This window comes from Canis lupus, chromosome 35, assembly GCF_048164855.1.
Source record: "Canis lupus baileyi chromosome 35, mCanLup2.hap1, whole genome shotgun sequence".
Classification (NCBI taxonomy): Eukaryota; Metazoa; Chordata; class Mammalia; order Carnivora; family Canidae; genus Canis; species Canis lupus.
In genome coordinates this window covers 4,887,854-4,911,383 of record NC_132872.1, presented here as the reverse complement: position 1 = coordinate 4,911,383, position 23,530 = coordinate 4,887,854, and the positions used below count along the sequence as shown (strand labels likewise).

The 23,530-nt window shown below is 52.1% G+C and overlaps 1 protein-coding gene and 1 long non-coding RNA gene across 11 annotated transcripts in view; one reads left to right on the top strand and one right to left on the bottom strand.

The window, feature by feature from the left end:
* The window catches only part of ADCY5 (adenylate cyclase 5), a 147,095-nt gene extending 143,766 nt beyond the window's left edge, over window positions 1-3,329 (bottom strand). For 2 of the 9 annotated variants that reach the window (XR_012024560.1, XM_072812493.1), the window contains exon 1: window positions 2,053-3,329. Coding sequence is in view for 6 of the 9 variants with exons in the window: in XM_072812493.1 (XP_072668594.1) it covers window positions 2,053-3,186 (1,134 nt within the window). In the remaining 3 variants the exon portion in view is untranslated. The remainder of the gene's footprint in view (window positions 1-2,052) is intronic. The other 7 variants (XR_012024561.1, XM_072812495.1, XM_072812491.1 and 4 more) reach the window with 4 other exon arrangements.
* A 1,308-nt stretch (window positions 3,330-4,637) lies between these two features.
* LOC140625185 (uncharacterized) lies at window positions 4,638-14,965 on the top strand. Of its 2 annotated transcripts, XR_012024559.1 has the most exons (4): window positions 4,638-4,981; window positions 12,157-12,303; window positions 12,660-12,773; window positions 12,859-14,965. It is a non-coding gene; the product is annotated as an uncharacterized lncRNA (long non-coding RNA). The 2 variants fall into 2 exon arrangements; XR_012024558.1 differs by lacking the exon at window positions 12,660-12,773 and having other exon boundaries at window positions 4,659-4,981.
* Window positions 14,966-23,530: the final 8,565 nt, after the last annotated feature.

The window sequence follows — 23,530 nt, the reverse complement described above, 5'->3', positions numbered from 1 at the left end:
GCTGACTCCAGTCTCTTGAAACCATACATCTGGGATGGCCGGTGGCTGGTTCAGAAAAAAAATACTTCTGAATGACCCTGGAAACCTCTGCTTCTCCGTGTGAATGCCATGCCCTTCCCTCTGCAGAAAGGCTACACCCATCCAAGCAACCTGCCTCCTACCCAAGCCAGGAGCAACACCCAAAGATAGGACATCCGTGTGATAGCCTGGGTCCTCGGGTCACAAAGCCTTTAGGAGCACGAACAATAGCAGGTAACTTTTTCTGATATCACCACCACCTCTCAGTGGGTTTCTCTCTCAAGTTCAAAGCTGGTCGCTCAAGATTTTGTTTTTTTTCCTTCTGATCCCGCATCAGAAAAACTTTAAGCTTCAACAGCCCCACCTCCTCAACTCCCTGGAGCACAACCAAGTTGGCAAGCAGTTATTAAATCCCTACTAAGTACCCTAAAATGTGCTAGACAAGGGAGAGAGGGTGGAGGAGAGAAAACACAGGAATCCTGCAAAGGAAACACGTCAGGAATCCTGCATCCAAGGAGCTGACACTGGACGGGGAGCGAAAGCAGTGGGCCCTGGAAGATAAGTCAGCGCTCTGCTCTGTGGCTCTGACTCTATTGTTAACCCCGCAGAAGAGGGAGAGGCCAGCGGGGCTGGAATGGAAGGAAGGAGGGGCTCCTGGTGGGAGGTGAGGCTTGGCAGAGGTTGGGACTGGAAGGGGCGCACCCAATTCTCTCGGCCTCCAGAAAAGAACCCCGGGGGCCCAGAGAGGCTGCAGACCCTCTTCGTCCCAGTCACAGGGCACTTGGAGGTGCAGCCTAGAGCCCAGCTCCCCGGAGCCCATACTAGTGCTATTCCCTGTGGGGTGACGGGTCCCACACCCAGGAAGCTGCAGTGTGGCACAGGAAAACCCCTCAAAAGAGGGGCAGCACTCAACGGGATCAAAGTCTGAGACACGGCATTGGAAGCAGGGAGAAGGAGGAAGGCAAAGCCAATGGAATAGGGTCACAGGTTCTATCAGAGGACGCAGGCACCCGGAAGAGGTGTGGGGCGCAACATGGTCCCCGGTTGAGAGACTAGCCCCCCTCGAGGGCTCGCTTGATGACTCTCGCGGCTGCGCTGTGTGAAAACAGGCGGGCTTAGCGGGGGTCAATGGGTGAAGCCCATGGAGCTCCAGACCAGGCCCCTGTGCGTGTCTCAGAGGGGCGGGTCTCAGCGGAGGTCAGGAGAGCAAGCACGCCCCTGGCCCTCTAGAAGCCTCCAGTGGAGCGGCCGGTTAGCCAGGCAGAGGTTTGATTTCCTCCAGAGCCCACCCATCCGAGCTCAGGACACCGGTCTCCGCAGGAACAAACAGCCACCACCGCGAGCAACTGGCCGGGAACACCCCAGGGGAGGGGTCACGCGGCCCACACCACCGACCCCAGCTTTCTGCCCAGGCCAGGGGGGAACCACTGCCACCGCTGGCATCTCAGAGGCCCCTCCTCGCCTTTACTACGAGGGCCGCTCTCTGGCTTAGGGCACTTTTGTAAACAACACAAACTTGTCGGTCCTCCCTCAAGTTCAGGGGCGTCTCCAGCTCCCAAGTCCCCACGTCAGGACAGCTGGCAGGGTTTATCACTTCTCCTCCTCGAGACTGGGCAAGGGAGTCTGGGCCCCAAGCTTCTATGCAAGAATCCCTGACGAACAGGAGGGAGAGGCTACAGCAGGGTCCTGCCACTCTTGTGAGGCGCCTCTAGAGACAGGGGCAGGGAAGGGAGACCCCCCTCGGGGATTTTCTCCTCCAGCTCTGGTTCCTCACTCACATCCAGGCAACAGCGCTGTGTGTGCGCGCGCGCGTGTGTCTCACCCCCCACCCCCCACCCCCAGCCAAGCCAAGGCATCTTCTTGTAAATGAACACGCAGGGGGGCTGAGAAGCTCTTTAGACACCGCACACCGGCACAGCCCCGGCTCTCGGGCCCTTTGCCCCCACTTTAGGGGGCGATGCAGTTGCTTCTCTTCGGGGCCTGCCCCCGGCCCGCCCCGCAAGGCACAGTCCCCGCGGCCAGGTGGGCTCCTACCTGCTTGAGCAGGAACCGGTCCTGGGCGTTGGCGCGCAGGGCGATGGCCAGGTGCAGGGCCGACAGGAGCACTCCGCTGAGGACGGCGGCCCGCATGCGCACGGGCAGCAGCGTGTAGATGGTGTAGATGAAGAACACGGTCCACCAGATGCCCTCGGAGGCGCTGCGCGGCTGGGGCAGCAGCAGGCCCACCACCTGCACCGCCAGCACCACGGCGATGAGCGCGTAGCAGGCCAGGCCCATGTGGTCCTGGTGGAAGGCGGCGCGGTTGCAGAGCACGGCCATGACCAGGATGACCCCGACCGCGGCCGCCAGCACGGCCAGGTGGGGCAGCCGCAGCGGGGGCCGCGCCGCGTGGAAGGCCAGCATCACGAGGCACACGAGCACCAGCACGGCCATGAGCATGGTGAGGCTGCTCTGGTTCAGGCGGAAGAAGTAGCGCTGGTACAGCCGCTCCAGCTTGTCCGACGGGAACTTCTTGGAGCGGAAGATCTGCAGCAGCGCGCGGCAGCAGGCGCCCGGCCCTGCGGGGCCGTCGCCGTCCCGCGCCCCGCGGTCGCCCCCGGGGGCGCCGGCCTCGGCCTCGGGCTCGGGCTCGGCGCGGCCCCGGCCCCGCCGCTCGTCCAGGCCCAGCTCCACCGAGCGGGGGCGCACCTCCGCCCCGCCCGCCGCCGCCGGGCCGCCGCCGCCGCCCGCAGGGGGCGCCCGGGAGCTGCCCCCGCCCGCCGCGCCCCGCCGCCGCCGCCGGCTGCCGCGCCCGCAGTCGTCGCCGCCGCGCTCCTGCCAGGCCGACCTGGAGCGGAAGCTGAAGCCGAAGCCCCCGGCCAGGGGGTCGTCGCCGCCCAGCGGGGGGTCGTCGTCGCCGCGCCAGCGCTTGGCCAGGCGCTGCTGCTGCTGCTGCACATGCTGCTGCTGCTCGTGCTGCTGCTGCTCGTGCTGCTGCTCGTGCTGCTGCTGCTGCAGCTGCGGGGTCACCGCCCCCCCGGGCTTCTTGCTGCAGCCGCGGGTCGCGCCCCCGGCGGCGTGCGGGTGGCCGTTGGCGCGGGCCTCCGCCTCCCCCCACGCCGCGCGGTGCTCCGGGCCCCCCCGGGTCGCCGCGCAGCCCGGGGGGCTCGCGCTGCGGGGCCCGGACATGCCCCCCGCGACCTGGTCGTCGTCGTCTTCCTCCGCCCCCGCGGGCCGCGCCGGGGGTCTCCCGGGGGACGGCGGGCGGCCGAGCAGGGGCACCAGGCTGGGGTCACACGTCGGGGGCGGCCCGGGGCCCTGCGCAGCGGCGGGGCATCTCGGCAGCCCCGTGCTGAGCGGCGAGGCGGAGGGCAGCGGCGGGCGGGCCGGCGCGGGCAGGCACAGCCCCGCGGTGGGAAGCGGCGGCCGTGCGGAGCCCCGGGAGGTGGAGTCGGAGTCGGAGTCGGAGTCGGGCCCGGGCCCGGGCTGGGGCTGGGGCGGCGGCGGCGGCGGCGGCGCGCAGGGGGCGCCCGGACTGGCGGCGCGCGCGGAGCTCGGCGAGGACCGGAGTTGCGGGCGAGGCGGGACGGAGCGGCGTCCTTGCGGCCGGCGGGGCCGGGGCCGGGGCCGGGGCCGGGCGCGGAGGCCGCTAAGCGGGGCCCGGCGGCGAGGCGGCCGAGGCGGCCAAGGCGGCGGCGGCCAAGGCGAAGGCGAAGGCGCGGGGGTCCCGGCGCGCAGACCCGGCGGGCGCCCCTGGCTCGCGGCGGACCCGGAGCGACTGGGAGGTGCGGGCGCCAGGCAGCATTATGTCCTTACGAGGGGTGGGGAGGTGGGATGGGGGGGCGGGGAGGACGGGGGAGGGGGCGGCGGGCGGAGCGACGCTCGGGGCCCCGGGGGGTGGGTCCTGGAGCCCGGGGGCGCCGCCGCCCGCACCCCCACCTCCCGCGGCGGGACTGCGAGCCGGGCCCCGCGCCGAGCCCAGCCGAGCTCTCGGGCGGCCGCGCGCGGGGCGGGGGCGGGGGCGGGGGCGGGGCGGGGGCGGGGCGGGGCGGGGCGGGGCGGGGGCGAGGCCGGCTCCTGCGGCGCGGCCCTTCCCCTCTCGCCCCCGCCCCCCGCCGCGCGGAGCCCCGCCGAGCCCCGCCGAGCAGCGGGACCCGCCGGCCCGGAGCGCCGACCCCGCAGCCCCTCCCCGCCGCCGGCTGCCGGCCTCCGCGGCGGGCGCAGGGGTCTGGGCGGAGAGCGGGCCGCGGGGCCTCCGCAGGCGGGCGCCTCCCGGGGAGCGCGGCATCCGGAGGGCGAGGCCCAGCGCTCGGAGCCGCCGCGGCCCGGGGGCGCTCCGGGGAGGCCCGCGGGAGCCCGGCTCGGGGCGCGCCACGCACGCTCCTCCCTCCGCGCCCCCCGCCGCCCGCCCCTGCGCCCGCCGGCATCCCCAGGCCGCGCCCCGCGCGGGGTCCCCAGCGCCCCTTCCTCACCTAGAGGGCTCGCCGCGCCCCCTCCCTCCCGGGCGCCTGCAGCCTCGTCCTGAGCCCCGACCCGCGGCGGGGAGCGGGGAGCGGGGGCGGGGGGAGGGGGGGAGGGGGGGAGGGGGAGGGGCGCGCCCGTCCCCGGGCCTCCCCCGCCCCCCTGCTTGGGTCCCGGCGCCCCCAGTCCAAGCTCCCCTCTTTTGCATCCCCCTTGACTCCCCTCCCCCCTCAGCCCAACTTCAGCCCCCGCGCCGCGCCCCCCCTTCCTGGCCCGGCTCGATTGGCCGCTTCCCGAGCTGTCAGACTGGAGCCCCGCGCTCTTATTGGGCGATCCTCCGGCCGGGCGGCCGTGCCGAAGGAGGGCGCACCGGGCCGGGCCCCCGGGCAGCCGCTGCCGCAGGGAGCGGGAGACCGGCGGCCCCCGAGGCCCGGAGGGCCAGGCCCGCCAACGGACGGGGCGCCCGGAGACACGGAGGACCTCGGGCACGCGGGCAGCCAGGGACGGAGAGGATGGAGATGCAGTGGGTGAGGCCGAGGCCGAGGCCGGCGGGGCGGGGCGGGGCGGGGCGGGGCGGGCGGTGGGTACCCAGGGGGAGCCCGGGGAGCACCGCGCCGCGGAAGAGCTCTTTGGATGCTCACACTTTTTCTTTTTGGTCTTCTTTCTTCCTTTCTTCCCTCCTTCCCTCTCTCCTTCCCTCTCTCCTTCCTTCCTTCCCTCCTTCCCTTTCCTTCCTTCCCCCCTTCCCTCTCTCCTTCCTTCCTTCCCTCCCTCTGTCCTTCCTTCCTTCCCTCCTTCTCTCCTTCCTTCCTTCCCTCCTTCCCTCTCCTTCCTTCCTTCCCCCTTCCCTTCCCTTCCTTCCTTCCTTCCTTCCCTCCTTCCCTCTCTCCTTCCTTCCTTCCCTCCTTCCCTTTCCTTCCTTCCCTCCCTCTCTCCTTCCTTCCTTCCCTCCTTCCCTCTCCTTCCTTCCTTCCCCCTTCCCTTCCCTTCCTTCCTTCCTTCCTTCCTTCCTTCCTTCCTTCCTTCCTTCTTTTCTTTCCCTTTCTTTCCTTTCCTTTCTTCTTCTTTCTCTCTCTCTAAAAATCTCATTTGGCCTCCTTCAATAGCCCTGGGATATGACAGAGAGCAAACAGGGCGCATGTGACTATTCCCAACTTATAGATCCAAAACTGAGACTTGGAGAGCATGATCGGCTTGCCATAGTGACACGAGTTCCCTAACTTGCAACCCTTAGATCTTTCATCAGCACCAAACTGCCTCCTGTGGACCTAGCAAGCCGTTAGCCCAGAGCAAAGTGGGGTCCCCACTGGACAGGGAATGAATAGCTATTCCTGCACAGCACCAGCCCCAGAGAGGAAGGAGTGGAGAAAAGGACTTGACTGCAGGGCGATGAGGACCTTGATCTGTGGACCGATGTACCCACCCAATTCTCCTGGCCCCTGAGCTGTCCTACTGCAAGTTCTGGCAGTGTAACCAGTGGGAGGGGTAGGGGACCCCATCTCTACCAGAGAGAAACAACCTTCCCTTTACTCTTCTTCCATCAGCTCTCTCTGCAGACTTTCTGACAAGGAGCCCGGACTGTGAGTCAGCTTCCCTTTCTCTCTGCTGGTCATCTCCTTGCAGATTGCAAGATAAGCCTCGCCAGAGTTACAAATTGGGAAGAAAAACCCAAGAGATAGGAATAAGATAACCTTGGAGTGATTCAGCCTTTGAATAATCAATCCGTGATTAGCTAAGTCATAAAAAGCACCAAGAACTTAGTTAACAACCTTCAAAGAACACCTGTTAGGTGCAAAGCACTGGGCTGGGTGCTGCAGGGACAAAAGATGAGCCCACCTTGGTTACCATCACCGAGGGGGAGGAGAGCCACGATTCGGGTCATTTTGGGGGAGTTCAGAGAGAAGCCATTATTTCCCATGGTGGTGAAGGGAAAAAAAAGAAAGAAAAAATAAAAACTTTGGAGGTCGAATGTGGGACTAGCAGAGAAGGATGAATAAGAAGAAAGGAGGAAAGGACTGATATGTAGTCTTTAGTAAGCAACCACTATGTATCTGTAGACGTTCTATTGTCATATAAACATTTTGAGGAAGATATTATTCTCCCCACTACAAAGATGAAAAAGTGAGACTTCGAGAATCAAGGCCCATAGTCTGTAGCAGGATGGAACCTAAGTTCAGCCTGCTTCTGGTACCTACCACACGGCCTGCAGCATATATGGTCCAAGAGGGACACCCCAACAGGCAAGTGCATGGACAGGCCCAGATGGCCAGCAGTGTCAGGGTGATTGGGTTCCATCCTTGATCCTCTTATTCCCTGAAGCCCTCCCTAGTTCATTCCTTTTCATTTTATTCGAATGTTTAAAATAACCATCATCTTACCAAAATTATTCCCTTTTTTAAAGATTTTATTTGAAAGAGACAGAGAAAAAAAAAAAGAGAGACAGAGAGCCAGCACGAGCAGTGGGGAGGGGCTGAGGGAGAAGCAGACTCCCCACTGAGCAGGGGATCTCAGGGTCCTGGGATGTGGGGCTCCATCCCAGGACCCTGAGCCAAAGGCGGATGCTTAGCTGACTGAGCCACCCAGGTGCCCCCCAAAAAAGCTATTTATGGTTAAATGTAGAAAAACTAACCAAAAAAAGAAGAAGAAAAGACAAAAGCAAACACAGTCATAATCATACCACCTAGAAAGAACCATTAACATCTGACTTTCTTTTAACAAAAAATAGAGATTTTACTGTACAAATAGTTTCAGAGTCTGCATTCTTCTACTTAGCTAAGTATTGTGTTTTTTCATATCGTAAGCATTCACCTACAATATTCATTTTATTGTCTAAACAGAATTCCATTGCGTGAATATGGCATAATTTATTTAACCAATCCCCTACTGTTGGACATCTTTCATTGTCATAGCAGTTTATAAAAAGTTTCCACTCTTTCACTGTTATAAACAATGAGCATTTTTGCAGATAAATCTTCACACACATCTTTATATCCTTAGGAGAAAGTCCTACAAGGAGAATCGCTGGGTCAAACGAGAAACACTTTTTTTCCCTTAAAGTATTTCTTAGATTTCCTATCTTCGACCCCTGCCTCAGAGTCCTGCTGCCACACCTTCCGCTTTTCACATCTGTCTTCTTCCACATTCTCATCCTCCCTGCTCCTTGCCTGGACCATCTCCAGCTCTCTCCTCCCTCCGTCCTCCTTGCTTTCAGTGCGGCTTCCTCTTTGTCCCCCACTTTGATCACGCAGGTCACACCCCAAAACTGAAAAGTGTCCACAACATAGTCCCTTCCTTCCTGCCTGCTTTCACTGCCTACCACGTCCCCTTGTCATCCAGCCACCCTGAGGTGCCCCTTAAGCCTCTGTAGAGATCACCTTTCCTCCTCTGCACAAATCACCTTGGTGGCACCTCTGTGAAACCCTCTCTCCTCCTCACCCAGGCTGTGAGCCATTCCCTCCTCCTCAGCTCCCAGCACACCTTGCTTTTATCTCTATTAAAGCACTTGTCACATTGTATTATCTTCACTTATTGTCAGAACTCTCTCCTGTCAGCTGAACTCCTTGTGGGCAGAGTTGGTATCTTACTCATGCCTGTGCCCTCTGCTTACCCCGGTGTCTGGCACATAGGAGGTGCCCCATAACTGTTTGTTGATAAACAAATGGTACGTCGGAGGAATAGTGAGCAGAGTGGAGTCTGCTGCTGGGGGCGGGGGTGCCTATTGCAACTGGCAGCAGTAGATGAAGATGGAGAGGTGGACTGGACTCTGGAACACCAGAGGGAGGGTGGGCTTCAGTTTTAAAAGCTCCTGAATTTGGGGACAGGAGTGTTCTGGTCCCTTATGTTTTGGGAGGCAAACTCTGGCAGTGATATAGCTCGACTGAGAAAACAAGATCCAAGAGCTCAGGGGACCAGTAAGGCAGCTACTGCAGAGCGCATGGACACTGAGCCCAAAAAGTGGTGCAGTGAGAATGATGCCATTGGTTGGCAGACACCCGTGGAAGGCTGAACCCAGGGGTCAACCCCTGTGAAGAGGAGGAGTCCTCAAGATCAGAAGAAAACTAGGAAAGGAACGAAAGGCAGAGGTTTTGAAGACCAAGTCCAGGGTGTGCACCTGGCTGTTGTCATCGGCGAGGGGCTGCCCCAACGCCAGGTCAGGCCTCTTTCTGAAATGAGTGCTTGGTTTGCAGACGTTGAGGTGACGACACACCCCAGAGCCCTGCGGGTCCTTTGGGAGATCTGCAGACTCGCCCTCCTCCCTCCAGTCCTCTTCCCCCTTGTGCCTCAGTCATGCTTTAGGATTTTGTTCTTCCCTCTTTTTGGAAGAATATCTCTATTTTGGAAATCAGAATATTAATATTTTAGAATATTTAGAAAAATTGGTAGAAGTGGGCATCGGTACTAGTCCCCTACCTAAAAATACCTTCCCTCACACTGCTTAAAATTCCACCAGTCATGCTTTGGGATGACAGTCATTCCCTAAAAATGAATGCAACAAATGTAGAGACAGAAAGTAGATTAGTGGTTACCTGGGGATGGGGATGGGGAGCGATGACTAATGGGCCCAGGATTTCTTTAGGGAGGTTAGGAAGATGTTCTAAAGTTAGATTATGGTAATGATTGCACAACTCAAAAAATATACTAAAAACCATTGAATTGTACAGTTTAACTCACCAGGTGAGCCTTATGGTATGTAAATTATATCTCAATAAAGGGGTTGAAAAAATGAATGCAGACGCCCCTTGGAGATGAAAGGATTCATGCCAGGGCTGTGAGACGTTATCAAGTCAGTGTGAATGAGTTTCAACAGCAGGCTTCCCCCACTAATATCCACCCAAGGCTGGGGCACTAAGAGAATGGATGCTTGCTGTTGAGGATGGAGATAAGTGAGGGAGAGGAAGGAGAGAATGCCTAGGGATCCCTGGGTGGCGCAGCGGTTTGGCGCCTGCCTTTGGCCCAGGGTGCGATCCTGGAGACCCGGGATCGAATCCCACGTCGGGCTCCCGGTGCATGGAGCCTGCTTCTCCCTCTGCCTGTGTCTCTGCCTCTCTCTCTCTATCATAAATAATAAATTAAAAAAAAAAGAGAGAGAGAGAGAATGCCTAGGACCACTGAGCATTTCCCAAGGCAAATGGAACCAGAAAAGGGCATGGGTTCCTGGGATCGGGAAGGAAAGGGCGGAAATAAAAGCCAGTTAGGATTTGAGGGTCAAAAATGAAACTTTGCCCTGCCCTGTAATGAGGTCTTCACAAGGAATTAAGGAACTCTAAAACCCGTCGGGGACGTCTCTTGGGTGAAAGATTCTTCAAGATCACCCCATTCCCAAAAGTGTGTCACTCTCCCCTGGATATTTGCATTTTGTGAGGAAGCCCCACCCTTCAAACTAGATGATTTACCTTTCCCCATAAAGAGTTACCTCATTGTTATCCCCAAATCCGAGAGTCGCTAACAGGAGGGACAACTGAGTGTCATGAGGGTAGGTTAGCCTCGGAGGCTTGGCGCGCAGTGTCTTAGCCACTGGGCATGGGTGGCTGAGGCCCCGGTGGTCCCTGGGAGCCAATTCTCCACGTTAGCCCAACCCCCACCACGAGTTTGGAAGAACCAAGGCCCTCTGCCCCTCTCACTCTTGACCTCTGGCTTCCTTGGCTTGGAGATCAGAGGTAGTAAGAAGCTTGCCATTGGCCATAGGGAACCAGGCCCTAGATTTTTCCAGACCTACACTCTTCCAAACCTCTGGGCCTCGGGGAACAGGAAATATTCAAAGAGCTCAGATTGTAGCTGAGGTGGAAATGGCTGATAATAGCTCGATCTGCCACTCTCCCAGGTGTTGACATTTGCATTTTAATGGAGGCGGTTAATGCCTTCAGCTGAAGGAGTGACTAATCTGTTCTTTCAGTTGCTGCTGGAGGTGAGGGAGAGACCCTTTGCTGCCCGGGGCGCTTAATGCTTCCAGTCCCCGCAAGATCACACCTGATCTGCAGCTGCCGACCCCTCGGACTCTGATGCCCACAGTCCATGCTTTATCTCGGTTCCTGTTCTTGCTTTGCTTGCTTTCTTGAGCTTTATCCTAGAAGTCGGGAAACATCCCCGTGAGTCACTTATTCTTTCAATACACATAAACTGATTATCCATTTCAAGCAGAAAACTGTGCTGGGCACAGTGGAGTGGGGACAGCTCAAGAAGTGTGCCAGCCGGTGGCACCCTCGAGAAGTCAGAGGTGAGGGAATCACAGAAAATGCAGCACAGCGGTGCCACGTCAGCAGAGAGCATGTCGCGCACGGCTTATGCCGGGTGCTTCTTGAACACTCCAAGCTAGAGGCTGTGACCTAATAGGAGAAAAACAGTCCTAGAGGTTGGGGGAGCAAGAAGGCTTTTGGGAGAGATGAGAAGGGCCTTAGATATGCATAGAAATTGGGTATTCAAAGACAGGATGGAGTTCCCAGGATTTAAAACATTCCTCTGGGGTGCCTGGTGGCTCAGTGGGTTAAGCGTCCCAGGACCCTGGGATTGAGCCCTACATCCAGCCCTACATCCAGCCCTACATCCAGCCTTACATCCAGCCCTGCATCCGGGTCCCTGCTCGGTGGTGGGGAGCCTGCTTCTCCCTCTCTCTCCACTATGCCCCTTGTTTGTGCTCTCTGGCTCTCTCTCTGTGTCAAGTAAATAAATAAAATATTTTAAAAATATATAAATAAATAAAACATTCCTCTAGTCACAAAAGGCCACCCATTCTATGATCCTATTTATAGGAAATGTCCCAAAGAAGCAGATCTACAGAGATGGGAAAAAGGATCAGTGATCACCTGGAGCTGGGGGGTCGAGGGAGAGGCGGAGACTACGGCTAATATGTACAACAGGGTGGGGAAAGCGGTCCTAATGTTCTGGCTTTGGTTCCACAACTCTGCAAAGACACGAAAAATCATTGAATCACACATTCTCAACGGATGAACTTCATGGAATGCAAATTATATTGCAATAAAGCAGTTAAAAAATGGGGAAAAAGATGAGGCCCAGAAAGACCATGCCTTCGGTATCCCTGCTTCACAGTTATAGAAAGAATATCCTAGTGTTAAGCTCCTAGTTTTTTTTTTCCTGTAGGAAGGTCCCTTTTCCTCTTGTGAAAGCCTACTTAAAATTTCAAGGACCCCGATTTTAGTTAAGAAAATACATTATGGGGATCCCTGGATGGCACAGCGGTTTAGCGCCTGCCTTTGCCCCAGGGCGCGATCCTGGAGACCCGGGATCGAATCCCACGTCGGGCTCCCAGTGCATGGAGCCTGCTTCTCCCTCTGCCTGTGTCTCTGCCTCTCTCTCTGTGTGTGTATATGACTATCATAAATAAATTTTTAAAGAATTTAAAAAAGAAAATACATTATGTTAAAAGTCTATTTAGGTTTAGCGATTGATTTAAACAAATTCATACTTTATTAATCCCAATAGCGTCTACCCGGTAGGACAGTGGTTCTGTATCTGTAGGGGGAGCATGTTTATTATGCCTACAGACAGGGCTTAGTGGCCTCTCTTTCAAGATTTCCTCAGGTCTTTCGAGGTCCTCAGGCCACAGGTTTAGAATTCTGGTCCATGCTCTACCAAGGTGTTTTTGGCTCAATTTCTCTGACAGGTGAATGCTAATGGATGGAGACCCACTAGCAAAAAAAAAAAAAAAAAAGTGATATACTCTTCACCCATTTGATGTTTCAGCCTTTTCAAGTGCTCAGCCAAAATGGCACCCTTTCTTCTCCTAAACCAATGGGCTTGGCTGAGAGTAGATCCAGCAAAGAAGACGGCCAGAGCCATGCCAGTTGGCAGACACTTGTCTCTAGCAAATGTAATTAAAGGCAGCAGCAAGTAAGTGCCTATTAATTTTTCATTAGAAAAGTCAAAGGCTACCTTGTTTGAAGGCAGCATCACCGAAGTTCAGCCTTGGTAGTTAAAGCCAGGCTTTTCCCCACTGTGTATACACCCCACTCTATGAGCACACACACATGCACACACACACAGACACACACACACACACCCTTTATTGAGTATAAGAGAGAAAGCATCAGAGACAAGCACTCCCATACTCTTCAGAGTCCCATTTCGACTTAAATTACCCCATGGCTATCGGTACATGTAACTATGTATCTGAACCTTATATGATATAATGATATCTCTCCAAACTGTGTTTACGAACCACTTTTGTAATTTGAACCTTTTTTTAGATACCCTCCGGGAGAGTACTATTCAAAGCTCTCTATGGCAAATCCTTTTATAAAGAAAGTATGCTGCTTCCTCCCTAATGTGTTTGTTTTGTAAGCCAGGGGCAATGTTTCGAGGTAAGAAGAGGAGAGCTAGGGGTTGGGAGGGAACCCCCTCACCACCACCCCAATCTGGCCCTAACAGCTGTCTCCCTATTGTTAGGCTGAGCCAGTTCATCTAGGGAAGAGCTCTAAGCTTGGAGTCAGAAGATCTGGAGGTCCTACACCAGCTTGACTAATTCCTCGCTGTGTTCCGTCTCAAGAGTCACTTCACCTCTCTGAACTGCAGTCCCCAGCTAGCAAGAATGGCAAATGCCCCCTTACCCCTCCTTGATGACTTGTTATGAGGATCAGGACAATGATGAGAAATTCCTTCTCAAATTATTCACCCTTCTGTGAAATCGGAATCATTCTTAATTATAGCCACTTGATAAATTGATTCTTAACATCTAAATCCAGATGTTCATTTAAGAGGTAAGCACGGAATGAGACGTATCTCTGGGTCTCAGGCTCTTGCATACATTTATGGATGACGGTGATAAATATTTTTATGTCTGTGCTGTGTGTGTACCAGCTCCCCTAGTAGTCGGGGAGATCTGCTCTTTCATCGCTGCTGTGTTCAAAGCAGAGCCCCCAGGGCCATGCAGATGAAGTCTCTGTTCTCAAAGACAGTCCCTCTTTTTTTTTTTTTTTTTTTTTTGTAAAGACGGTCCCTCTTTTGGGATTCTGATGGACTGCCGCCTGTCTGCCGGGCCGGGCCGACTGGAGAGCTGAGTCGTGAGTCGTCCTGCAGGCGTGGGTGGTGATCACAGCGGCCTGTGAGGAGCTGGAGTGGTGCTGAGCGCTTTTGCTCCTCTCCATGGCTACTACTCGGCTTGGCCTCGGAGTGGTCTTGTCCAGTCTCCGTGTCGCTGACTTTGGGTCTGCGATTGGGGATGGCACGGCAAGCCAAGCTGTGTTAGAAATCTTGCTGGGGCTGGCTGACCTTCCCCAAGCTGGGATAATCTCTCTCCCTGGCAACAGGCAGAGGCACCAAGGGACAGTGACAGATTGTGAAATCCTGGGGTTGGGCTTTCTAGAATTACTTAAAGAGAGAAAATAGTAACAATACCTTGCATTTGTATAGTGCTTTAAAAAACTGAAAGCAGTCTTCAGAAACTATTCAAGGAAAAGGCAGCTTTGGAATTGTCTGGTAAAGAATGAACCAGGTGGGTAAGAGATGTATTGTCTTATTCTCATCTACTTAATAACATTGGAAGTATTAGAAGAAATCTCCCCCATCCCAACACAACACAGATGGGGGTGCAGAGAAGGACAAGTGGGCTGACTTGACCAATATGACACAGCTTTGGGGGCAGAATTTGACTTAGCCTGCTTAACTTTTTTGTTAACCCAAAGCAGGCAGAGAGGATGAAGTTGAATGACCTAACAATATGGTTTATTTGGCATGTGGACAGCTCTTCTGAGTCAGATTTTTGACTTGGTCCTCTGGGCACATACAGGAATACGCTCCTAGTTATCGATCAGAAAGCAATGAAGAAGTGTAGAGGTGGGGCATGAGAAGAATTGTCCTTTTTTAGAGAGATACCTACCTGTGGTGAGGTCACTAAGGATCTTTAACCAAGGCAGGACCAGACCCAACAGATAGGGATGGATGGAGCTGCCTCTGTTGCCTGGGAGTCTCAGTGATGTTGGAAGAAGGGGTCAGCAAACTCCGAACAGTGGGCCGTAAACAAGTAATGGCCACATTACTTGTTTTTACAAATAAAGTTTTAGGGCTCCTGGCTGGCTCAGTCGGTGGAGACTATGACTCTTGATCTCAGGGTTGTAAATTCAAGTCCCACTTTGGATGTAGAGATTACTTAAAAAAATAAAATCTAGAAGAAAGAAAGAAGGAAGGAAGGAAGGAAGAAAGAAAGAAAGAAAGAAAGAAAGAAAGAAAGAAAGAAAGAAAGAAAGAAAATTTATTGAAACATAGCCATACTCATTTATTTACTGTCTCAGTCTCCTTTTACATGACATGACAGAATTGAGTAGTTATGACAGAGATCAGATGAACTACAAAGTCTAAAATCTTCATTATTTGATCCTTTCACAAAAAGTTTGCCAACCAGGACACCTGGGTGACTCTGTGGTTGAGCGCCTTCCTGATCCTGGAGTCTGGGGATCCAGTCCCTCATCAGGCTCCCTGCATGGAGCCTGCTTCTCCCTCTGCCTGTGTCTCTGCCTCTCTGTGTCTCTCATGAATAAATAAAATCTTAAAAAAAAAATTTTGCCAACCTTTATTTTATTCCAAACACACAGAAAATGTGAAATTTATCATAGACCTAAATGTAAAACCTAAAACTATAAAAAGAGTACACAGGAAAAAAAATATTTGTGATTTCGGGTTACAAAGATTTCTTTGATATAATGCCAAAAGTAAAAATGATTCTTTTTCAGATTATTTAAAAATTTATTGATAAATTAAGACTTCATTAAAATGAGAACTTTCAAAAGACATTGTTAAATGAATGCAAAGATAAGCCACAGACTGGGGGAAATCATTTGCGGATCACCTTCCTGATAAAGGATTTGTATGCAGCATCTATAAAGAACTCCAAATTCAATAATGAGAAAACAATGCAATAAAAGTATGCAAAATATTTGAACAGACATTTCAGCAAAAATGGAGGAAAATATACAGATAACACTTAAAAAGATGCTTAGTCATCAGGGAAAAGCAAATTTGAAGCACGACAAGATCCCACCATACATCTATTAGAATGGCTAAAATCCAAGAGGGACTGTACCAAGTGTTGGGCAGGATTTGGAGCACTAGAACTCTCACACACTGCTCGTGGGGATGTAAAATGGCACAACTACTGGGAAAGATGTTGGGAGTTTCTTAAAAAATTAAGCATAAGCATACACATACCATATAATTATCAATTTCACTTCTAGGTATTTACCCAAGAAAAACGAAAGCATATAAGCAGATGTCAAATGAAAGCATATACGCAGATGTCTGCGCAACGTCCTATACACTAATTTTTATAGTGGGTTTATTTATAACTAGAAGCAACCCAATATTCATCAACAATTGAATAGATAAATTTGGTATAACCATGCAATGGAATATACTCAACAATAAAAAGGGATGAGCTATTGATATATTCAACACCATGAATAAACCTCAAAATGATTATAATTATCCTGAGTGGGAGAAGCCAGACAAAAGAGAGTGTATACTGTATTATTCCATTTATAGAAAAATTCTAGAAAATGCAAACTAATCTGTAGTGCTAGAAAGCAGACCGGTGGTTGCCTGAGAATGGCAAGTGGGCAAAGAGCAGGAGGGATGGGTTACAAAGGGACACGAGACAACTTTAGGGGTTAATAGATATTGAATTGTCATGATTGTGGTGATGATTTCACAGGGGTGCGTGTGTGTGTACACACACAAATATTATGTCAAAACGTCAAGTTGTGGGGCACCTGGGCGGCTTAGGGGTTGAGAGTCTGCCTTTGGCTCAGGTCGTGATCCCAGGGTCCCGGGATCGAGTCCCCCATCGGGCTCCCTGTAGGGAGCCTTCTTCTCCCTCTGCCTACGTTTCTGCCTTTCTTTGTGTGTCTCTCATGAATAAATAAATAAAAATCTTTTTTTAAAAAGTCAGATTGTATACTTTAAATGTTTGCAGTTTATCCTATGTCAATATATGTAGCTAGTTTAATAAACCAGCTGTTTGTAACTAATAAAGCTATTTTTTAAATTGAGGTATAATTGACACATACCACTATATAAAAAACTTTTTTAAAAGGAAGAAGGGGGGGGAGCCCCGAAGTTGTTCTTTCTTTAAACACTGTGTAGTTTGAAGTAGCCAGCCTACTCCTCAGGCTTTCTATTCCTTATTCTCACCACAGTGATTTCTCTCAGCAGTGGCTCTGTCCTGCAAAGCCTTGCCTTCATCAGAGGTGACCACAGAGGTTAACTGTATTGCCAGGGTGTGATATAAACTACTGAACGCTATCTCCTAATGTAATAGGATCATTGTTGCCTTTGAATCCAACTAGGTCAGGTATCCAATCTCAGAGAACAGCACCCACTCTAACTAGTTGAAGCAGAAAGGGATGTATTCAAAGATACTGGCAGCAAGTTCAAGGAGGAAGTTCTCGGCCATTTCTGCATCTAGGAGCTACCTCGGTATGTGGGGAATGATCTGACTGTAGAACCATCAACTCTACGTTGGAGATAGAGCTTTTTAATGGTCTTTCCCCCCTAACAGGTCATGATTTCCCAAATCCTCTTCTTGTGTAACTGCTAGCAACGCTCAACTTAGAACCAGGGATAAATGGGCCTCCCAGGTGGCTCAGTTGTTTAAGCAGCTGCCTTTGGCTCAGGTCATGATCCCAGGATCCTGGGATTGAGCCCCACATTGGGCTCCCTGCTCAAAGGAGAGTCTGCTTCTCCCACTCCCTTTGGTGCTCCCCCTGCTTGTGCTCTCTCTCTCTCAAATAAATAAATAAAATCTGGAAAAAGAAAAAAAAAAAAAGGAAAGAAAAGAACCAGGGATAAATGGCTTATTCCAGGGAAAATTTCATGGGATAGGGAAAGGACAAGGTGACTCTGGAATGCCTCCTTGGGCTAGAATGCAAAGACTGATGAGGACTTTGATGAGGACACGTCAGAAAAAAAAAAAAACAGAGGATGCTGCACATCTACTAGAATGGCTAAAACAAAACAAAAACCTGACAAGGCCCCAAGAAGGGATTCCATGCCCATTCCGGTCCCAGCTGCCGACCGTGCAGTGAGATACCTCTGAGGCCCTGCATGTGGAGCAGAGACACTGTATCAGCCTCCCTGGGAAATCTTTGGGGAAGCCGCCAGGAGAGTGGGCTGTAGAAATCAAGAGCCTTGGATTCCAGTCTGGCTCTTCTGTCTTGCGCTTGCCCACAGGACAGGCCTTTTCCTCTTTTGAGCTTCTATGCCCTTGTGTGTTCATGGGAGAAGGGCGCGGGGCGTGGACCCTAAGTGTTTTCAGACCGAGTTTCCTGGAATCTTAGGATTTGCCTTCGGATGTAGTAGTGAGGGCAACCAGGATGGGGGGTGAATCCACCTGGAACAGTCCTTTCATCTGTCTGTTTGGCAGATGGAATTCTCAGTTGACAAACTCAGAAGGTGCAGAAAATACCAACTCCTTTATTGTTGAAATTTCCGAATTAATCTGACTCCCAGGATCCATTCCCAGAAGGTGGATGAAATCTTTACCCCAAATGTTCTGGAATTTTCTCAGGCAGTGGTGTCCACTAACAGGCCACATCTCTGTCCCCTCAGGTCATCCCTGGGACGTGGGTGCCTTTGGAACAGTCCAATGTCCCCTCTCTGCCTTTCTCTTCCTTATCCCACAGACTCTTTTCTCTAGCTCACCCCCCATCCCGGGGACACCCTTTTGAGCCTGGAGAGAATTTCTGTGTGTGTGTGTGTGTGTGTGTGTGTGTGTGTGTGTGTGTATTTAACATGTTCAGCCCGTCTATGCCAGTGAGTCCCTGTTACAGGTGGAATTATGTCCCCCTGCCAAAAAAGGACATGTTAGAGCCCTAACTCCCAATACCTCAGAATGTGACCATACTTGGGGATAGGATTTTTACAAAGGTAATCGAGTTAAAATGAGGTCGTTCAGGGCGGAGGGGCGGGGGGGGGGGCGGCTCCTAATCCAATATGAGAAGAGGAAATTAGGGCACAGGCAGGCTCAGGAGGAAGGTGCAGGAAGACACACGGAGAAGATGGCCATCTGTGAGCCCAGGCGAGAGGCCGCCACGGACAGATCCCGCCCAGCCCTCAGACAGAAGCAGCACTGCGGCGACCTGGTGACCTCAGAGGGCCACCACCAGAAGGGGGAGAAATAAGCTTCTTTTGTTCAAGCCACTCAGTGGACAGCATTTCATTAGGAGCCCTAATGCAGATTCCTTCTCCCTCTTTTCTTTTTCAAGATTTTTAAAATTTATCTTTAAAGATTTTATTTATTTATTCATGAGAGAGACAGAGAGAGAGAGAGGCAGAGACACAGGCAGAGGGAGAAGCAGGCTCCATGCAGGGAGCCCGATGAGGGACTCGATCCCGGAACCCTGGGATCACAACCTGAGCCAGAGGCAGACGCTCAACCACTGAGCCGCCCACACACCCCTCTTTTTCAAGACTTGATTTTTAAGTCATCTCTGACTCTTAAAAAGCCCCCATGGTGGGGGCTTGAACTTACATCCCCAAGACCACACGTCACAGAGATCGAGAGTCACGTGCTCTAAGGACTGAGCCCGCCAGGCGCCTCCTTCCCCGTCTTCCACGTCCCTTGGGAAGGCCCTAAGTTCTCCTAGGTCCTGCTAGTTCTCCTAAGAGCCGCTCAAATGGGAGAAAGGGGTAGGGAGAGCACGGAAGTAAAAGCTTCATAATCTCATTCAGCTACACACACCTGAGAGCAGGGAATCAGGGGTTTAAAACAGGTTACAAATCCCGGGGCTGATGAGTTGATCCCTGTTATCAGCGGGTGATGGGTCCAGGGGGTTCATCGTACAATTCCCTCTACTTTTGTGTCTATTCGAAAATTTCCATTGTGAACCATTAAAGAGAGAGAGAAAGCTGGGCCATAGGATGTCCGAGACGCTTCCGTCTCTAGAGCTCCAGCACCGGAGCGTCGGCCACCCCCTTGTCGCTACAGCCCCACTCTGCTGACAGCGTCAGGAGCTCCCCTTCCTCAGAGCCCGAGCTGGCTCGTAGCCGGAGACTTCCTTCCCCAGCCAGGCTTCAGCCCCCAGGGCCCTGCAGCCTTGGAGCAGCTGCAGCTGAGCAGAGCAAGGACAGGCAGGCAGATCCTCCCAGATCCCAAGGCCCCAGCCAACCTCTTCAGCACCCGATGCCTCCTCCCTCCAGCTCCTCTCTCTGCTCTCCTGAATCCTGTTATTAACATTTATTTTATTTTTCTTAAAGATTTTATTTATTTATTTGACACACACAGAGAGCGTGAGAGCAGGGGAAGAGGGAGAAGCAAGCTTCCCACAGGGAGCCTGATGTGGGACTTGATCCCAGGACCCTGGGATCATGAGCTGAGCCCAAGGCAGACACTCAACCAACAGAGCCACCCAACAGCCAACACCCCCTGTTATTAACATTTAAACTACTGAATAACAACTCAAATATTCCTCATGGTCCCTCACATTATCTTCTGGGACATAGCTACGGTGGCTCTTGCTTGACAGATGCTCCTGCTCCCTCATCAGAAGTTCTCCTTGAGCCCTCCTGTGGGTCACGGCGAAAGAACCCACAGACACAATATTACTTGTGGCATTTTTTTATAGGTGACTTTATTATTATTAATTTTTTTTGCAGTAGACTCTGCTTCCCAAGGTCGGGCTCAAACTCATGACCCTGAGATCAAGAATCACGTGTCCTATTGACTGAGCCATCCGGGCGCCCCTATTTGTGGCATTTGAAATGAGTTCAGGGCACTGTCGGAACCAGAGTCATATCACTCTTGAAGCTATGGTTGGGTGGTCAATAAATGACAGCCTGGTAGTTCTCAGCTTCTTCGTGCCCCATTTTAGGGGCCATTCTTTATATGTTTTCCCTCTACATTCCTCATCCCTCTACATTTCCCTCTACATTCCTCTTCTAAACTCACTTCTTCTTCGAGAGCCCACTAGGGTTGAAATTCCCACCAGCAAAACAAGAAAAGGAAATGGGCTTTTTGTGGGACTGATTTAATGAAATTTAAGAAACTGTCCTTTTTTTAGGATTAGGTTCTTCCTATTTTTGGGTTTTAAAATACCTTTTTTTTCCCTTCTTATTTATTTGTTTATTTTTCTTGAGAGACAGAGAGAGAGAGAGAGAAACCCAGGCAGAGGGAGAAGCAGGCTCCACGCAGGGAGCCCCATGCAGGACTCGATTCCAGGACCCCGGGGTCACACCCTGGGCCAAAGGCAGGCGCCTAACTGCTGAGCCACCCGGGGGGCCCTATCTCTGCCATGATTAGGAATCTGGGGAATGGGAAGCCGCTGGACCCATCTGCCAGTTCCAGGACCTCATCACCTTGGCAGTGACCTGGGTAATCCACACCAGCAAATGGATGCCATTTGTCTACCCCTCGACCGCCCCAAAGCTAGAGCCTGGGCCTCCGGTCTCGGCAACCGCCACCCCAAGAGAGCCAAACGTCTATGTCCCCGAGGTAGCCAGGAGAAGCAGTGGCAGCAGCGAGAGCACACGCTTGGCCACACTCCCAGCGTCCCAATCTCACACCAGCAAGTCTGCCAGGCAGAGGCAGGTCGTGGTTGGACCTGGAGCTATAAAGCCTGCTACACAGGGAGGAAGCTGCTAGAAGCAGTCTGTGCTGTCACAGATGGTAGCTTGTTTTGTTTTAATTGGCAATTCTGTGATCGAACCACAGAAATCCAAATTATCCCATAGGAATGAGGAGAGTCATTTCTCCAGAGCAGCCCCATCAAGGACAGAAATTAAACTGTTTAGATTTATACCCAAATATTCAATAAACATAGGAAAAGGTGACCCTTCCCACTACTCATCAAGAATGCACATTAAAGGGACGCCTGGGTGGCTCAGCAGTTGGGCATCTGCCTCCTCCGGTTCAGGGAGTGATCCTGGGGTTCCAGGATCCAGTCCCACATCAGGCTCCCTGCAGGGAGCCTGCTTCTCCCTCTGCCTGTGTCTCTGCCTCTCTGTGTGTGTGTCTCTCGTGAGTAAATAAATAAAAATGTAAAAACAAGGCACATTAAAATCACCACTGCATACCCACTAGAAGGACTAAAATGAGAAAGCAAAAATGCAAGTGTGCACAAGGATATAAGAGCAAGGAGAGCGCTTGTTCACTGATGCTGGGAGTATTCATTAGCACAACCACTTTGGAAAACTGTGCCACAGTTCCTACTAAAGTTGTAAGTCTGGGTGACCTCTGACCCAGTAAATCCACCCTAAACCCGTCGAATAAAAACAGGTATAAGAATGTGGCTGGCAAAAAATAATAATAATAATAATAATAATAATGTGGCTGGCACCACTGTGTTTAAGAGATCCAACCAGGGAGTCCGTGTGGCTCAGCGGTTTAGCGCCGCCTTCAGCCCAGGGTGTGGTCCTGGAGACCCGGGATCGAATCCCGCATTGGGCTCCCTGCATGGAGCCTGCTTCTCCCTCTGCCTGTGTCTCTGCCTCATTCTCTCTTTCTCTCTTTCATAAATAAATAGAATCTTAAAAAAGATTTTAAAAAAAAGAGAGTCCCAACCAAACCAAAGACATCCCAAAGATCCATCATCAGTGGGATTAATAAATAAACTAGCATATGTTCACACAATGGAACATGACAGAGCAATGAGAACCAACGAACTATAATCACGGGCAACAGCGTGATGAATATACACTCGCACCGTGTTGAGCCGAAGAAGATAGACACAAAAGAGGACATGCTATTTGTTTTCATTTAAATAAAGTGCAAAAGCAGGATCTTCGGAGTTAGAAGCACTGTGGTTCTTCCAGCAGGTGGAGAGGAATCAGGAGGGAACACGAAGAGGGTTTTCTGAGGTGGTAATCATGTTTTGTTTCTTTTTTTTTTTTTTAAGATTTTTCTTATTTATTTATTCATGAGAGACACACAGAGAGAGGCAGAGACCCAGGCAGAGGGAGAAGCAGGCTCCATGCAAGGAGTCTGATATGGGACTTGATCCAGGACCCCGGGATCATGCCCCGAGCCGAAGGCAGATGCTCAACCACTGAGCACCCAGGCATCCCTCATATTTTGTTTCTTGATTGGGATGCTGTTAACACGTGTGTGTTCCCTTTGTGAATTTTCGTCTTGCCGTACACCTATGGTACGTGGGGCTTGAACTCACGACCCGGAGATCAAGAGTCACTTGCTCCATCGACTGAGGCAGCCAGGCACCCCTCAAACACTTTTTAACATGTATTTACATTTCAATAAAATTTATAAAACAAGGGGCACCTGGGTGGCTCAGTGGTTGGGCATCTGCCTTCAGCCTAGGGTGTGATCCCAGAGTCCTGGGATCGAGTCCCACGTCGGGCTCCCTGCGTGGAGCCTGCCTCTCCCTCTGCCTGTGTCTCTGCCTCTCTCTCTCTCTCTCTCTCTCTCTCTCTGTCTCTCACGGATAAATAAAATTTTTAAAAAACAAAACAAAAAAACAACAAAACAAGAAACAAATGTTTCTTGTTCTAAGCAGCCAAATGCTGGGGCAATGTGTTTCGTAGCAGTAGACGGCTAACCCGCTTGCCTGCACTCACACAGCCTGTCCGCACTAGGACTGGAAGTGGACCCTGAGCGTGCCTGCGTCCAGCATCCACGCTCTTAACCTCTCCCTGTGCTGTTTCCCCTGAATAGTGGAAGGAGCACAACCAATATTTCAGCTGAACTGAGACTTCCTGGAACTGATGATGAGGCTGAGAGCTGAGTACCTTTGGGCAGGATGCTCAACCGTTCTACGCCTCAGTTTTCTCATATATAAAATGGGGATGAAGGGGTACCCGGGTGGCTCAGTTGTTGAGCATCCGACTCTTAATTTCGGGTCGGGTCATGATTTCAGGGTCGTGAGATCGAGCCCCAAGTTGGGCTCTGTGCTCTGCTTGGGATTCTCTTCCTCTGCCCCTCCCCCACCCCTTCTCTTTCTAAATCTTTTTTTAAAATGGGGATGATAATAATACCCAATTCCATAAGGTTGTTTTGGTGATTAAACAAGTTTATACATGTGAAGCTCTTAGAAACATAGTGAACATTCATTAAGAGTTAATTAACCATTAGGGGCACCTGGGTGGCTCAGTCAGTTAAGTGTCTGCCTTAGGCTTGGGT